This window comes from Lutzomyia longipalpis, chromosome 3, assembly GCF_024334085.1.
Source record: "Lutzomyia longipalpis isolate SR_M1_2022 chromosome 3, ASM2433408v1".
In the NCBI taxonomy this organism is placed as follows: domain Eukaryota; kingdom Metazoa; phylum Arthropoda; class Insecta; order Diptera; family Psychodidae; genus Lutzomyia; species Lutzomyia longipalpis.
Window position 1 is genome coordinate 16,739,677 of NC_074709.1, and position 18,300 is coordinate 16,757,976.

Genomic DNA, 18,300 nt, shown 5'->3' on the forward strand with positions numbered 1-18,300 from the left:
ATAAGTGCCTGGAAGTTCAGCAGGATGACTGCCAATGCCAATTGCATCAGGGAGTTTCTAAGAGATCTTAGGAACCTCCTTTTCAACAATCGGCCTGTGACTGTGTGGATACGAAGAATAAGAAAGACGACGAAGGTTATCAGATTGTGTTGACGAAGAATGAAAAGAGGCGTATAAAAAAATTGAAAAACAGGCATCAGCAAAAAAGTTATGGATCATCCAGCAACGTGACGTGCTGCAGCATAATCCTTCCGAGCATTTGCAAAAGTTGCAAACGGAGAATATTCTGCTGAGGGAAGAACTCCACCAAGCAAAACGAAATACCCACGGTCGGGACGTGCTACAAGGCGATCCTTCCGATGAGCTGCAAAAGTTGCATGAAGAGAAGAATCACTTGAAGAGACAACTGCAGGCAACTCAAATTCTCTCAGAAAAGAGAGACGCAGGACGCGCAGGATATTCATCAGGGCCATCCCTATCCGGCCCACCATAAAAGCTATCGTTGGGGCAGTAGTGTTACGCCAAAAACAGCACGGGGACATACACGCTCACGCTCCTTTGATCTTCCGTGGCCAAAAGCAAGAAGTCAAGGTACTTTCTTCTTTATTATTATTTTTTTTTGATTTTATAAAGTAGATTCTGGCAAAAATCTCTTATTTTCCCTTTGCTATTTGTGAATTCAAATAAAATTAACTCTTCCAGGTGCCCATCACAAAATGGCAGCATAATGCAGACTTTCAGGCAGCAGAATCGACAATGTATTCTTGACTTGAAGAAACTGTTCGACAGCCGTCGAGTGATTTCCAAAAAGGTTCATCAGCCCTTCCACGTAATTTCAATGAGCGAGAAAATATATTGTTATCGCGATATACTTCGGGGGTGTTATGGGAGTTTATGAAATAAAGAAATGAATTGACTGAATTGAAGAGAAGGAGAGAGAATTATTTGAAGTTTATAAAAGCTGCTGAAAGCGCTATCCCCCGATACCCTAATTGCCGCTAATAAGCGCTGATTATCCCGAGTAAGTAGATTCCCCCGTAAGCGCGCCCTAGACGGGAAGGTGATTTTGCTGTCCGGGAAGAATTTATATTTCTTTTCCGGGAAGCTGATTTGTCTGCCCGGGAAGCTCATTCTTCCTCGAATACAATTCAAGGATCAGCCGGATGTTGTGGAGGAAGTTCCTGAGATCCATTAGAAGCTTCCTGTCCTGGTGCCATATCTTTTGCCCAGGAAGAAATCTCAATCCCTGAATGAACCTGTAAAGAGTAAAAAATATAAAAAATTCGGACCTGAAAAACATGAATTTCATATTTTCAGCACTCTCAGGCACTTTTGCACATCCCATGAGCTTCACTGTGATCACAAACCTAACCAGGATGGCTCAGGAAGTTAAAAAATGCGCGCTGAAACATTACATAAAATAATGTGAAAAAATGTGTTTTACAGTGTATGATTTTACAGGGTTTGCAGTGTATCCGGGAAGAAAAGTGTACTGCAAAAGTGAACAAACTTCAAGTTGCTAATAAAATTACAGGTTCGCAGCTTTCAAAAATTCCCAATAGGCGCTGATATCACTTAGGAGACAGTTTCTTTTCGCGCTTATTTATTTTCCTTTTGTAAAAAGAATTCGTGTAATTTTTGTTAGTTTTCATTGATTTATGTGATTTAAAAACATCAATAACATTTTAGCAACATTATGAATGGGTAAGTCTGATTTTCAGTAATAAAACGAAATTAATCTTCAATTTATTGAATCAATTCGGCATAAATCACCTGTTCGATTGAATTGAGGTTATGTACATTATATGAAATGTTTACAAAACATTCTGCTTTCCCTAATTTTCTTGCGCAAACTCCCAAAGAAAATCGATTTTCCTTACATTGCGATAGTGTTGTGCAAAAAAAAGAGACAATTTATTTCTTGACATTCACCTCAGAGTTTGTGTCTCTGTGAAGTGCGTGAAAAATTGCTTTTTTGTCGTATTTTCCGGAGGTGTGGGTGTTTTCATGGATTTCTTGGTGATTATTCCAGAATCTGGCAGTCTCCGGACGTGAAAACTTTAAGGGAAGAAGAATTGTACTGCGGAGTTCTGAGGAAATCCTTTGTTGCATCGAGTACGCCAAAATCAGTGAGTTTTCACCCCAAAATGGGGCTCTTCAAGGAGTTCCTCACGGATAACTATTTTTTCAGGGAAAGCGGTCTTTTAGGACACCGTTGAAGGAGTCTGGAACTTGTGTGTATAAAACATCTTCTACGGAGGAAGTGAGGTTTGTTAAAATTCTGGAAATTCTATGTGGGATTGGCAAAAAAAATGAATCTTGTGGGGGGAAAGAGAAGATTTAAGTCCACACAAGGGAATTTTATGGGTAAAAGAGAACATTGAGAATGGGTGAAAGAATGGCAATTTGGGGCACCTGGTAAATCTCCAGGGAGCTCTCTGTCACTCTTATCGCCTCGAGACCCTCATAGAGGTGTACGTGAACCACGGGACGGTGTGTGTGGGGTGGCAAGTGGGGGCCAGAAAGCGCAAACATTTCTCCGTGAGCGGGAGATAATAATAGACATGGATTTTATATCCTCTCCTACACCGCGATACCGTAAATGAGTAGCCCCCACTTCCACGGAGAGCTCACCACCACGGAGTGAATCATTTTCAAGTTGAGTGCCTCACGGGAGTGTTGTGTCTTGTTTGTCCTCGGATCGGAGACGATCGATTGGAAAGCTTCTTCCCACGTTTCTCTTTTTTATTTCTTGCCCACGCACGCGGAGGAGTCTCCACGGTGTGGCTCCTGAATGTCTGGGACGTACAATTGATTGATTTCTCGCACATTCCACAGTGTCACACATTTATATTTTTGCTACTGCCGCTAATAGATCACGAGACCGCGTTCTCTCTGTGCTGGTTCTTTCCCCCCAAAAACACACAAAAAATCTATTTTTATCGCAAAAGAGAGATTTAGTCGTGGAGTGCGCGATAATCCCCGCATATCAGAATCTGTTCCACTCTTCTGGCCTCAAAAAAAAATGATTGGTGAATGTAGCAGCAGCTGATAGGGCAGCACGAAAGCCCCACAGAGCGATAAGACGCCACGAAAAGGATAAAGATAGAAAAAGGATAAAACTACGAGGTAAAAATAAAGAAAAAAGGGTGAAATTTGTGAATTTGCTAAAGTGCTCCTAAAAATGGGAAATCTTTCTTGTGTTGAAGGGTTTATTGGTTACGCAAGGATTTTTTGGGATTACGATTCATAATAAAGATATGATTCACCCATTCAATGTTCGCCAATAATAATTTTCCTTGAACTCACCCTGAATGTTATTTGCTCTTCTCTATACATTTTGTGGTACATATTGGCAATTGATAAAGCTGAGTTAGAGAAGGATGAAAATTTATTATTACCTACATTCATTTTCTTTTCGCGTCATTCACGGAGATAAAAGAGAAATGTTGCGGGAATGCGGCCAAATGGGAATTAATCCAGAGATTTTTAAATGAATATACATTGATAAAGGCACGATGAGTTGATTATTTTAATCTTGGCTTAAATCGCTTCTCATTTTCTGTTATCAGAGAAAGCTCAAGTTATGCATAAAGTTTGTCAAAAAGTACTTTTAAAAAACTTTCACAGCTCTAATTGGAAAAATTTTCGAATATTTGAGTGAGTTGAATAAAAAATTTGCTTCATCGAAAAATACCGTAATTGGGGGTGAATAGAAGGATCTATTTTAGGGTTTAACTAAAACTAACCCTTAGTCTGATTTGTGCTGTTCTACTTTAATTAGAAAATTCAGAAAAAAATGGAGATAAAGATTTATCGGAATGTGGAATAAAGATTACGTACATTTTTTGTTTTATTTTTCGTCTAAAGCATCTAAATTTTGAGTGAGAACTTGTTAAAATTGATTTTGTATCAAAAAGGAACAATATCAAAAAGATATTATCAAAGAAAATAACAAAATATTAAAGACATTTATGCGCAATTTTGAGAATCCTGCCAAGAAATTGTATTTTTACATAAAAGCTCCTCTTTGTTGGCATCACAAATTCACCCAGGAGGAATAAAAAACTTAATCCTCTAAAAACCTTTTCTCTATTTTATTTCTTCGTGTGTTGTTTTGCTACAAAACTGAACAATCTCTCTACCACATGAGGTCGTCTAAAGGGCGTTAGCTTTACTTTAGTTTTTTTGTCGGTCCACGCGTGGCATTTATTGATCTATTTAAAACAATTTATAAAGTCTGCATTTTCCCATGAATGCAAATTCTAAATGCAAATAATATTTCTCTTCATAATGGGTGCAAGAATGTCAGGAACTTTTCATTTAATATCTTCATAATTCATACAGGAGGTGAAGGAGAAGGATCTTTCTTGCGTGAATTATTCCATACACATAGCAGAATCGCTTAAAAGCAAAATTATCCCATCTATGCCCTTCAAAATGCCGCATAGTTAATGTTTCAGTGAGCAATTACAATTGGAACAAAACAAAATATAAACTCCTTCGCACATGAGAACGCAGAGAAATTCATCCCGTGTGCGACAACATTCTCATAATTAATTCAAAAGCCAACAACGGCGTAGATTTTGACTTCCAAAAGCACCTTTTGCCCATCCCTCCTTTTTGGCTTATTTCCCATGGAGTGCCAAAGTTTGTTCTAAAAGGCATTTCGGGGTCTCTGAACTACCCACACACCGCAACGGAAATCGACCCATTTTACAAATTTCGCATTTTCGCTTTAGCTTGTAAATCAAATATGTAATAGTAAATTCATGATGCGACATAAATTGCGTGGAAAATTTTACAAAAATTATGAAAAAAACGTGCGTTGTTTTTTTGGGAAATTCTTTCATTTTAACTTCCACGTTTTTCTTTTTTTTGGGAAATTTTGTGTGTTAAAATTTTTTCTTTGCATGCTCAAAGTGCTTTTTATTGTCTCACATTTTGTTGTTGTTATTCACGAAAAAAAAGAAGCCATCAAATTCACTGAAACCTTCGTATTCTGTGAGCAATTGAAAGTTATATATTTCACGCAATGCTTTTTTATTATTTTATTATTTTTATACGCCCCTGAAATTGCCCAGCAGCGTTACTCGAAAGCTCCATAAGAGAGCTGTGGCCAATTGTGAAAAGTGAATATTGTAGCAACAAATGATGACCCTTTAGACACGATGGTGGAGCGGGTTTATGAATAAATAAAATGAGTGCTGGACAACAAAACACCATAAAACGAGACGAAGTTGGGGGTGGTGGGGAGAAAAAAGAGTGGCAGAACAAGTGGGGAGAAAACAAGGCAGGGTGAAATGGGCATGGGGTGTGAGAAAATTGATGAAAGTAGCAGTGAGAATTATTATATTGTGTGGGGGTGTTAATTTTAGTCACTCTATATAATTCTCAATACTAATTTCTTTAACACATTTGTCTGATCATTCACAATGTTATTTATTTAACGGAGCATTATGTTGTCATGATGAAAGAAAAATATTTTAATGACTCGTGTGGAATTCATTGAATGCGAACAAAATTCTTCAAGTTCAATAGTTTCTTTTCATAAAACTTTTGTGACATTCTTCAAATATTCTTTTTATTTAGTGCAGTGGATAACAATTGGATTTTATAAGATAAACTTTGTGAGTTCAATTCCTTTTCTTGTCCGCAATTTTTTTCTGTTTTAAAAAATTTTATTGATAGAAATATTACGAAAAAGCAAAGCTTCCAAAATATTTTCAAAAGTAATATCTGATATTATAGATGATTTCGATGAAAATAATACCTAGTGAAAAGGTGCATATTCACCCCAATTTACGGTATATGTATGTGCATAAAAAATACAACAACTGCACCCGATATATTTTTGATCACAACTCCAAAAGTTTCGAATTTCACAAAACAAATATAAAAAAAGACAAAAAAATGGATAATAAAATTTGCAAGAAGTAAACAATATTTTATTTTTGCAACATAAAACACGAATTGAATTTATTTTTCACACATTGAAAATCACAAAATCAAAGCATGAAGAAGAGTTTAAAATAAAGGTGTAAACTCATTAAGAAAAATAAACATTTTACTTTCATTTCTTTAAGCATTTTATTGGCTCTCATATATAATTGTTAATTTAGCTACAAAATGGATAAAGATTCTTCGCATAATAATGTTTAGAGTGAGAAAGAGAGAAAATGGATCGTTAAGACAATCGCGCGGAGTATTTGAGAGGCACTTTTGGGGTAATCGATATGACCTCTTCATCAGCTAATGGGTCGTATTTTGTGTTTGGTCAAGTGGATAAAAATCAATGAGGAATTTATGCAAAAAGCCAACAGCTTTCGCCACAAACTATCCATTATATTTGCAATGTAGAGGAGGTAACAGGAAGAATATTAATTTAGTTTTCAAGAAAATTAGATTGAATTTATTCATTTATTTTTCCAAGTTCCCCCCCAAAAAAAGAAAACATTCACATTGTCGCTTCTGCGTTAGGGGCTCTATTTGTATGTGCGTTTGAGCAAATGAATAATGCAAACTTTTCCGCACAGAAGGAATATTGCGAATTTCTATTTCAATCTTCTATTGATTTCATATTTCATGAGAAGAGAAAATGTTCTTTTACGCTTTTTTCTTTTACTTCAATAAAAGAAGGAAGGAAGAAAAAAAATCTCATAAGAGTGAATCTGCAATCTATGAGAGATATTTTTATGATTATTAAAATGTTTTTCTTCCTTTTCTTCTATGGAGAAAACTTGTAAAATTCTATCGTGATTCAAGGTTGGAACATAAAAGGGCTATTCAATTAATTTTTTATCATTGGACTTTCTTGCTCACGCAATTCCTTTAGGAGGAGATAATCTTGAGTTTTATTTCTTTGTGTCGTAAAAACAACCTAATGTCCCCCAAATAGACTTGAGATTTAAATGAAAACATTCAAAAACAACTTTAATTGTTTGAAGAAAGAAGAATTTTTGGCTGCAAAAAAAATTCCACTTCAAGATTCGAACTCACAAATGTTGTGGGCATTTGTCAGCATGCTTAGCGATTGACCTAAGTAATGGGGAGAATTCTTCATTGCAGATACCACACGCCACAAAGTAAATCCACCGGGAAGAGTCACGTAAATTCATTTGAGTACTCACAGAGTGTTCCAAGACGCCCCCATGAGCGTCTCGATGTACGGACAAATGTGAATAGGCTGCTCCATTGGCGCAGGCAGCATCTCGATATGGAGAAGATACGTGTGGATGGCGCCAATGGCGTCCGTTTTACCGCAAGACGCGCCAAAGGGTGCTTCACACCCGGTAGTGCAGGTTCACCCTTCACAAGTGGCTCCCTCGTGGCATCAGCTGCCTCGGAATCCCTCATGCGTATTCCCAAGTCGGAAATTAATCCCAATAAGGCGGTCTTTACGATTGATTCGAAAACCTCACAAATTCTCATTGTCAACAACAATGCCTGCATCCTCTTGGGCTTCACATCGCGCGAACTATGTGAGATGCAATTTGGGGCATTGCTGGCGAATAAGAATAAACAGCATGTGTCTGCCCTTGCGGAGGGGCAGCTAAATAGTGAAGATGGGACAATGGTACTGCTGAGTGGGAAGGTGGTTGAGATGAATACCAAAGCTGGACAACCCATTGCTGTATCTCTGTGGATTCGTCAAATTGACTCAGAGGGACGATGCTTGGCTGTAGCAGAGCCCGTGGAGCGACGTGTAGCTGAGCTGGTGATTGATCGGGCTGGATTTGTTCTTTCCGGAGACTATGATGCATTGCTTCTCTTTCAATTGGACTCTGCTGATCAATTCAAGTGAGTTTTTCTTTACTCTTTCATCAACGTGAAGCTCTCGGAGAATGATGAATGTCGTTGTTTTTTTCAGGGGAATGGATGTAACTAGCCTAATTCCTGCCATTCATCTACCTGATCCGGAACATTCAGGACCCATTCCAAAGCATGTGCGAAAGCAAAAAGCCACCGGAAGGACACTTGATGGCATCTCCTTTCCCCTTTGCCTCATGATTACGCCACTGCCGGAGGCGACGGAAGAGGAAGACGCCAGTGGAATGTACACTGTGACCATTTGGGTGTTTACAAATCTCAGTGGTTTGATGGTGATTGAGGAGAATGGGATTATTGAGTCGTGCAATCATCACTTTTCAATGCTAATGTTTGGCTATGCTCAAGGGAAGATTCTCGGGCAGCATATTACGAAAATTGTGCCGAATTTTGGTCAAGAACTCGAATATGTTGGCTACAATCGCAGCCGAAATGCCACAATTTCATCCCTTGGGAATGAGGAGTCTGAAACGGAAACTGATCCCGTCTATGTGGAACGTACGGATACAATGTCCAATTCCGCGGATGCGGGAAAAGTATGCCAGGATATAACATCATCAAAGGTGAGCTGTTCAGCTATTTCGGAGCTGTCTGATGACATGAGCAACCTCAAATCCCTCTCAAGTGATACAAGATCCGACATGGAAGCCTCCAATGTGGCCACAATGGTGAAATCCGTGTCAGATCATCTCCTAGCAGCGGAAAATTATGAGAATAATAAAAATGTCGCCAATACCGTGAATAATCTCATCAATTCCGAATGTATGAGCTTCACAAAGGAGCTCAATTGTACCCCAGGGGCACCACAACCGGACCCAGATCTCCTAACACCTGTAAATGAGACCGATCGTAGCTACCTGAGTGCCACATCGCAGCCAGAGGAGTTGAATAATCTCTCCCAGGGCGCCAAGAAAACCCAACCGCCGAGTAATCGCAATGTAATGGAGGTACGACGTCCATCAGCTACACGCAGGAGTCAACTTCCCTTCACGGATGGAAAGTACAAAGGGGAAGCCATTCACTGCGATGGCAATATCATTGATATTCTCTACACAATCTCCAGTCAGACACTCCCGTGTGGGGGGAAGGTGTACTGTGTGTGGATCTGTAGGGATCCCGATACGGATTATGAGCTGAATGATGAGGAGGAGCGTCATCAGAATCTCACGCTTACCTTCAATAGTGTCACGAGTACAGTGGAAAATTCTCTTGGGCAAGCGATAAAGGTGAGTTAATTTTCTTTTCTTTTCCTTTGGTGCGAATTTTGCTTCCTTAAACTAACATTCTGACGTGTGAGAAGGAACTCTTAACTAACATTTAATGCATTGGATGTTTCAGGTAACAGCAGCACAGAATACAAGTCGCCCCAATTCCATGTCATTGGTGTCTCAGTGTGAAGATGAGCAGATTAGTGGGGAATTCAGTAAGCACTACACAACACTAAAGCAAATTGGAAAGGGGGCATATGGGTATGTGAAGATGGCTTACAGGAATTCCGATCGTTTGCTCGTAATTGCCAAGTTTATTCTCAAAGAGAAACTCTGTCCGCAATTTATGGTGATGACGGAGGAGAAGCGTGAAGTTCCGATGGAGGTGTACCTCCTCACGACGGTTAAACATCCGAATATTGTACAGGTGCTGGATGTCTTTGAGAATGATAAATTCTTTCAGCTTGTAATGGAGAAGCATGGCTCGGGGATGGATTTGTTTGAATTTATCGATAGACTACCGATGATGGATGAGAAATTGGGTTGTTTTATCTTTCGCCAAATTGCCGCTGCTGTGGACTACTTGCACAGCCTAAAGATCCTCCATCGGGACATTAAGGATGAGAATATTATCATTGATCACAATTTCCACGTGAAGCTCATTGATTTTGGATCGGCTACTTTCATGGAGGAAGGACGATTGTTCTCCACATTCTTCGGCACGACGGAGTACTGTAGTCCGGAGGTTTTGGCGGGAAATAAGTATGCTGGACCGGAATTGGAAATGTGGTCACTCGGGGTAACGTTGTACGTGATAATGTTCTTTGAGAATCCCTTTGTGGATGTTGAGGAGACCCTCCATGCGGACCTGGTGATGCCACACAAAGTCACACCTGGGCTGGAATTGCTACTGATCTCAATGCTGGACAAAAACCCCAAAACACGGTGTACAATGAAGCAGCTGATGAGTGATCCATGGCTCACGCAAGAGATCAATACTACCATGTTCAACTTTTCTTGGATTGTTCCGTGTGAGCCGCACGAGGAGAATCCTGAGAAGTACTACACGGGACAAATTTATTCCAGTACGACGGCTCTATCCACGACATCACCCCACGATAGCCTTTCACTGGCTGATGATGATTCCATGATTGATGCCGAAGGGGATGATGAAGATGACGCAGATGAGGAGGATGAAGCCAGCCTTCCATCGCAGAATGATCAGGGTTTCATGAGAGGTACAATTTTTCTTCTTCTTTTTGTTTTTCAAGCAGTTTCCTAGACCAAACATCTTTTTCCCCTCAGCTAAAACTTCCGGAGCAATCAGGGATCATGGTGCAGATGTGGCGGAAGAAGCTCTCCCACTCAATACGGAGGCAGGGGAAGATGTCAAACGCCCAATTGAGGCACCAAGTGAAGGTAATGCACCCATAGGGCATACTATGGGGGCCCCCGTGGACGCAAGTGTGTTTATGTGTGTAAATAGTTGTTGTGAGGGCGAGCAGGCGCGCCTGGCCTTTGTACATAGTCACCCCTTTGCTGAGGACAAATACGCCATCCGGCGTGTGGGGCACACAAAGAAGCTACATCGTGGTAAACGCCAGCCAGCCGCAAAGCACTTTCGTCATTCCTACAGGGATGATTTTGATGGGAACTGCAGTTACTCTGATGTGAGTGTAACAGCTCCTGAGGAGGATTTTATGTCAAAATCCGTAACAGAATTAGAAATGGATGCCGTGACGGTGGATCCACGCAAGGAAATCTCCACGGAAGCTCTACCCTCAACAAAGGCAATGTTTATGCTGAAATCCGAAGCATTGGCACTGTCAAAGTCAGAGAATAATATCTTTGAGAAGCAATGCGGGGGTGTGTCGATCTTCGATGTGGTCAGTATGAGTGATCTCAATGAACCATCAACAGCTACCTTTCCCAGCTACATGAATGACCTGTCCAAGACGCAAATTCTCAATCAACTCTCCCATGAGGAGCTTGTACGTGCCTCCGTGGCAACGGGAGCGGTACGCTATAATCCGGAGAATCTCAGTGAGAGCCTCACGAGTGACTAGAGCGCGTCCCGCTAACCCTCGCGCATGGGATTTGTGAATTCGTCCTATGTCTCTGTCCACACACACATTAATTTTTTTCCCGCCAAATTCACATTCCTTCACAATAATTCCATTGTAATTTTGTGTGTTTCACTCTCGTGCCGTTTTGCTGTCCCCGCTAATCGTAATTCAGAGCTGAGAGAGGACTCATTTAAAGGGAATGTTCTGAAGAAATTCTCCAGGATGATCAGGAAGACATTTCAATGAACTTTTTGACTTTTCTCATCATTTAGGGGCAGACATTTTCATGCTTCTCAGTAAAATTAAAAGTTATTAAGTACACAAATTAATGTTGTAACATCCTGTGGTCATTCTGTATAGGGGAGAATGGTCTTTTGGACAAGGATTTGAGCTACTCAGCCAAAATTCTATTCTTTTTAGATTATTGATTCGATTTCAAGAATCAAGATTACCAAATATTGATTTGATTGAGATTTCTCAACTCAGAATCAATTTATTAAATAAATTTCTTTAATCAGAGAATGAAAAAATACAAATTAAGGAAAGCTCTGAGCACAAAGATAGAAGAACTTACTAAAAGAAGTCCTTCAGAACAACTTCCTGTGAATGATTTTCCCATCAGCTTTGTCCTTGAAGTTTTGCGAGAAAAAACAGGGAAAAATTGTTTGCAATTTGTGTCGTTTTTTGTGGACTTTCTGTTGATGTGTGCAATGAAATTTTGCTCTATAAAGCGAATAAATTCGCGAGATTGTGTTGCCTTAAAATGTGAGAGAGATCTCTCATGTGCGTGGGGATGCTTTTTCAACGGTTTAGAAAAAAATTATAATGCTTCGTTTTCACTCCGTTCTAATCAAATATTAAAAAAGCACTTTTAAGGGATAAAAAATTATTTTAAAAAGCGATTGCGTAAAAAAATTCATCATAAAAGAGATTTTTATCTGAACAACAAAACATGTAACAAAAAGAAAGCTTTTCTCATCATTTAGGGGTAGTTTTGTATACAGATACCGACGCTCGGGGACGGCCGTCTTTTGAAATTCTCCACGTGACAAGGAGGAGGCAGTGGGAGGCTCTCTATGACGACGATAGTTGGGAGGATGATTGTTGATCGCCAAAAGTGCGCCAAAGTGTTGCAAAAAGAAGATCAATTTTTGTGTTTTTCTGCGTGCAATTGTTTGTAAGAATGTTAAAGAAGAATTTAGAACAAAAGCGAAAAATGTTTGTGATATCGAGAATTGAAAGAATCTTATAAAAAATCAATGATCATGATGTGGAATTGAGTGGAAAAGCAGCGGATAAAGGAGTTTTAAAAATTATATAAAAAAAAACATAAAAGGAAGAGAATTTAAAGAGTAAATTAATTGAAGAAAAAAAAGCAATGATTAGAACAACTAATTAACAAAAAAAATGAAAGAATAACTTGCACCATTCATTAAGAAAACATTGTGAGTATTTCAATCAAGAAAATTCAAATGTTAACCTTTCTTGCATTGTAGTAAAAAAATATATAAAATTGAAAAAGTACTGCAAGTAAAAAAAAAAGAATTTAGTGCAACAAGCAAAAAAAATTAGAGAATAAAATTGAGAAAATATTTAACAAAAAAATCACTGCATTTTTCCTCGTAGGATGATTTTCTTCTTCAAAGCTCTTTCCTCTATAAAATTAGATCTCTGTTAGAGAACTTCTTATCCCCTCTCTATCTAAAAAAAACACTGAACAAAAGAAAATTAATTATAAAATTAAAAAAAAATATATTCTATACAAAAAAATCTCACAACTTCAGTACAATAAAAATGAAAATTATAGAAAAAAGGCAGAAATGCAAATAATGTAGTAAATTGAGTGAGAAAAATTGCTTTCAATCCATTTCTTTATAGTCTCCCCTCACACAGAGTCAGTATTACAAGAAATAGGAGAAAAAAAACTTAAATCTATTAAAAAATATCAAATTAGTTAAATTCTTTAGGAGAAAAAAAATTATAAAGATGAAGCACTCATAAGATTGAAGCGACTGTTTTTTTGGGGTTGGAATTGATAAAGATAAACTTCAAAATACAAACTGGTGATCATTAGTCATTGCTATTTTTGATGATTTTACTAGTTCCATGATAATAATATAATATATTTCTACAAATAAATCTATTCACAATATCACAAAAATTGTTTTTCTTCATTTTCATTTTACTTTTTTTTTTGTTAAGACGGTTAAGACGTAATTTTACGTATTTATCTGCTGCTGGGAGACTTCTGCAGGAGGATGAGGACAAGTATTTTTGGGAGCTTTTGTGCTCTCAGAAATGGTCATTAATGGAAATTTTAAATCTATAAAGAAAGCATTTTCGCGTCTGCACAGTTATGCATCACTATTTAGTTCGATTGCGATGAAATTTGGTATAGAGACTAATTACACCGCAGGTGATTGCAATCAACAATAATTATTTACCTCCCTGAACCCCCTTTCATGGAGTCCCTTTATAAATTTTATGCTTTTTAGGTTACTTTTTGAATTTGGCGCCCTAAATAAAATAGTTCCAAAAGCCACCACTTGAGGTTAGGTGATTACCGCCCCATAAAGAGTGTCCATGGACAATCCAATGGATTGTCCATGGATTCGTCCCATGTGTCCCATGGAAATTTCTTGTTTTTTTCTTATATTCTGTCCTACGACAAAATAAGACATCCTCAAAGACATTTTCATGACTTCCGAGTCTTGCTTTCGTACGACAGATTTTGGACAGATCATAGGACTTGTCACTTATTTCCGGTTAGGATTTGTCCAATGTTTACAAAATTTTTTATTGGACACGTCAGGGGACAGTCCATGGACAGCCTATACAAAGAACATAGGACATATCCAGTGTTTAGAAAATTTTTAGAAGACGAGTCAGTGGACAATCCATATGAATAGCATAGGACAGATCCGTGTAGAGTAAAAATCTAGCAGACACCTCAGAGGACAATCCATGGGACAGTCTATACAAAGAGCATAAGACATATCCAGTGTGCAAAATTTTCAGTGGATACATCAATGGACAGTCCATACGAATAGCATAGGACAGGTCCGTATTTAGAAAAGTTCTAGCGGACGCGTCGTAGGACATTTCATACGAATAGCTTAGGATATGTCCAATTTTTTTCTATTTTTTTTTTTTACTAAAAAACGCTTTGAATTAATTTTTTATTTTTTTATTTAAAAATTATATATATAAATCTTACATGTATGATACTTTGTCCTTCGGCGGTTGAACTCTGACGTCCTGGGTCTTTGAGATGTTCTGCAACTCCTGTATTCCAAGACACGGGATGCTCTGCAATTTCTGTTTTCCAAGACACGGGATGCTCTCCTACTTCTGTTTTCCAAGGCACGGTCTGAAAAGACAAATAATTTTATGAATATTAAGTAAAATCTTCAAAATAAAATGAGATATAATCAATCAATGATAAGTACCTTTTCTTTTCTCCATTCCCTTCGTCATAAATGCTGATAGTTCTCTTTGGCGAGCTTTTGTAACGTGGGAGTATCCGTAAGATAGTTGTCCGGGAACGCCGGGAACATGTAGCTGTAAGAATATTACAGAATATAAGAAAAAAACAAGAAAAGTCCATGGGACACATGGGACGAATCCATTGACAATCCATTGGGTTGTCCATGGACACTCTTTTTGGGGAGCCTGGGAGAGTCCGGAGAATAGAAGTTGTCCGGGAACATGTAGCATGAAAAGACAAATCAATGAATAATAATGGAATAATAGAAAAATTTGTCAAATATTACATACATAATATTTACTACTACTACCCCGACTACTTCTACTACATACTACTGCTACTACTACTGCTATTACTACTACTACTACTACTATTTACAGAAGAGCGCTCTTTAATTAAAATACTTCTCTTTTTACCTGCTTTTATTCGAAAAAAATCTCTCACCTGGACTTGTCGAAACACGTAACCTGTAAAAAAGAAAATTTCTATTTTCGCGTACAATTATATAAATTGCAACTTAATTTCTTATACACATCGTTTAACTATATCCTAATTAGTGTATAATGTACTTACTTTGCTATTTTTCCGGATATTTTTCCCATTTTTCCATTTTCCAACGCTGCTACACACGCACTCTTCACAGAACAAAGACATTTGAACAAACGTAAGACATATCGATGGAAGCATATGTCGAAAGTCCAATGAAAATAGTTGGACTGGCATTAGATATATGAAATTTTAACGTCCTATGATATTCCTTTGGATTAGCTTTGGACGTCTGAATTAGACGTCTTAAGAGATATCGTAGTACAAGATATTATACAATCGTGGGATATATCCCAATCGAATGTTCAATGATGAACTAATGGACTGGCATTGGATACGTCTAACGTAAACTTTCCTCTGAAATTCCTTTGGACTAGCATAGGACGTTTGAATTAGATGTGCTAAGATAAATCGTAAGATTAAACGTTCGACCATCGTTGGACATATCTCAAACAAATGTCCAATAATAAACCAATGGACTGGCATTGGATATGTCCAATTAGAATGTCCTATAAATTTTCCTTCGACTAGCATTGGATGTCTGATTAAAGTGTCCTGAGGTAAACTGTAGGATTAAACATTAGACTATGGTTGAATATATCTCAATCGAATGTCCAATGGTAATCTATTGGACTGGCATTAGATACGTCCAATTAGAATGTCCTATGAAATTACCTTGGAGTAGCATTGGACGTTTGATTATGGTGTCCTAACATACATCGTAGGATTAAACATTAAACTACTGTTAGACATATCACAATCGAATGTCCAATGATAATCCATTGGACTGGCATTGGAAACGTTCAATTAGAATGTCCTATGAAATTACCTTGGAGTAGCATTGGACGTTTGATTATGGTGTCCTAACATACATCGTAGGATTAAACATTAAACTACTGTTAGACATATCACAATCGAATGTCCAATGATAATCCATTTGACTGGCATTGGAAACGTTCAATTAGAATGTCCTATGAAATTACCTTGGAGTAGCATTGGACGTTTGATTATGGTGTCCTAACATACATCGTAGGATTAAACATTAAACTACTGTTAGACATATCACAATCGAATGTCCAATGATAATCCATTGGACTGGCATTGGAAACGTTCAATTAGAATGTCCTATGAAATTACCTTGGAGTAGCATTGGACGTTTGATTATGGTGTCCTAACATAAATCGTAGGATTAAACATTAAACTACTGTTAGACATATCACAATCGAATGTCCAATGATAATCCATTGGACTGGCATTGGAAACGTTCAATTAGAATGTCCTATGAAATTACCTTGGAGTAGCATTGGACGTTTGATTATGGTGTCCTAACATAAATCGTAGGATTAAACATTAGACTACTGTTAGACATATCACAATCGAATGTCCAATGATAATCCATTGGACTGGCATTGGAAACGTTCAATGTAAACGGAAATTGGACTCATATAGGACAAGTGAAGGACACGTCCCAAGAAAAATCATTAGACTAGATATAAGACTGTAATTGGACATATCCCAAACGAATGTCCAATGATAATCCTTTGGACTTTCATTGGATATGTTCGCTGAAAAAAGATCACATTGGATTGCTGTTAGACATGTCCATAGACATGTCTACAATAATAGGACAACTCTTTATGGGGCGAATGTTTTGCGGTAAAGATTTTTGAAAAATTGCGCCAAATCGGGAAAAATCTAACGGTGATTCGACCATTGGAAGTCACTAAACATAAGTGAGGTTATATCACACATCGCGCATCGCATAAAGTTTTCTTGTTTTTCTAAAACAACTTTAAAAAATTCAATTGATAAAAAGGATAAAAAGCGATAAAACGTAAGGATTCTAATTAAAATGAGATTTATTTCCTTTACAATTTTATCTAATATTCGATTTATGTAGATTTCACATGGCAAACGATGCTCCTACTCCCGTTTCATTTGGAAACAATCCTGATGTAATTTTCATTTTTCCGGAAGATGGTGGAGAAAAGATATTTGCGGAGAAGCTCAAATTAGCGCAGATAAGTGAAGTCTTCAGGAAGCAATTTTCAGGGAATTTCGATTGCAAAGAGGAGATCATCATAAAGGATACATATATCTTTTGTAATTTTCGAGATTATCTTGGAGCATATTTATGCCAACGACGAGGAAGATGCAGGCGATAAAGATACGATTGAAGTAACAGAACATAATTTCCTGGAGATCCTCTACATGTCATCGAAATACTTCATTTTTTCGGTGATCGAGACAGTCATAGAATTTGTCTGTTCATACCTCACAGAAGAAAATCTGTTGGATCACTATGAAGCTTTGGAGAAATATCAGATTAGGAAATTGAACGACAAGATGTTCGAAATTCTCGTGAATCATCCAATCACGATTATTGAGGGACTCAATGGTTCTGAAATCCATATGAGTGTACTTAAGCAAATTTTGGAGTCCCCATGCCTCAAAATTGATGCAGAATATGATCTCTATGCTGCTGTGGCTGCAATGATGAAGAAAGCTTCAAAGAATGCTGTTGATATTGTAGATGAAATGAGGAGAAAAATGGGAAATTTGATCTATTCAATTCGCTTTCCAACAATGTCTCTGGATGAGATAATTCTGTGTGCAAAGCCACCATCCCTGTTGACGGAGAAACAACTTTTGGATCTTCTTAATTGGGTTGATTCTGGAAATTACAGTGAATCAATTCAGTTTTTCTCTACAATGAAGAGATATTGGCCTCAATGGTTTGATCGTACAACTGAGAAAGATAATAAATGTCCAAATTGTAAAGCTGTACTTGAAGGATATTGCCGATATTGCCGTGAATGTAAAAAATGGTACAAGCTTCCCTGAATTCGTTCACTGAAAGATGAATAAAAAGATTTTTTGACTTCAATGAATTACATAACATAAGTAATTAAGTTATCTTTAAATCTAAATTACGAAGCTTTCTACTTAAAAGAAACTTTCAGTTGGGATTTCTTTATGTTTTCTTTAAAAACAAAATAAATTTTCTTTTTCTTTAATCAGTTATCTTTTAATTAATTTTCTTAAATATATTTAACTAGTCAACCCGAGCCCCCAATCACGTGTGAGCAAACTCCATTTTAAGCTACAAAAGGGGAGCGTATATTAGTAGAGGGCATAAATAATACGGTACCCCGAAAAAAATTTT

At 37.7% G+C, this 18,300-nt stretch overlaps 1 protein-coding gene and 1 long non-coding RNA gene across 7 annotated transcripts; one reads left to right on the top strand and one right to left on the bottom strand.

The window, feature by feature from the left end:
* The first annotated feature begins 1,557 nt into the window (after positions 1-1,557).
* Positions 1,558-13,262, top strand: LOC129794280 (PAS domain-containing serine/threonine-protein kinase). 6 transcript variants are annotated; one of them, XM_055835064.1, is made up of 8 exons: positions 1,558-1,704; positions 2,033-2,129; positions 2,192-2,268; positions 7,069-7,800; positions 7,871-9,053; positions 9,166-10,273; positions 10,341-10,454; positions 12,094-13,262. In XM_055835064.1, the coding sequence occupies exons 1-8, from the start codon at positions 1,697-1,699 to the stop codon at positions 12,207-12,209; spliced, it is 3,435 nt and encodes a 1,144-aa protein (XP_055691039.1). In that variant the 5' UTR covers positions 1,558-1,696; the 3' UTR covers positions 12,210-13,262. The 6 variants fall into 6 exon arrangements, with proteins under 6 accessions (XP_055691039.1, XP_055691034.1, XP_055691038.1 ...); XM_055835063.1 differs by having other exon boundaries at positions 1,581-1,704; positions 12,088-13,262; XM_055835065.1 differs by having other exon boundaries at positions 1,581-1,704; positions 12,106-13,262.
* Positions 13,263-14,272: 1,010 nt separating this feature from the next.
* On the bottom strand, positions 14,273-16,774 carry LOC129792288 (uncharacterized). Its single transcript, XR_008750806.1, has 2 exons — positions 14,551-16,774; positions 14,273-14,471 (listed from the first exon to the last, which is right to left on the bottom strand). It is a non-coding gene; the product is annotated as an uncharacterized LOC129792288 (long non-coding RNA).
* Positions 16,775-18,300: the final 1,526 nt, after the last annotated feature.

Excerpts from the sequence above, each read along its gene's own strand:
- LOC129794280 (XM_055835059.1), top strand. Across the intron at positions 2,269-7,068 it reads TCTTCTACGGAGGAAGTGAG|ATACCACACGCCACAAAGTA; the intron begins GTTTGTTAAAAT and ends TCTTCATTGCAG. Across the intron at positions 10,274-10,340 it reads TGATCAGGGTTTCATGAGAG|CTAAAACTTCCGGAGCAATC; the intron begins GTACAATTTTTC and ends TTTTCCCCTCAG.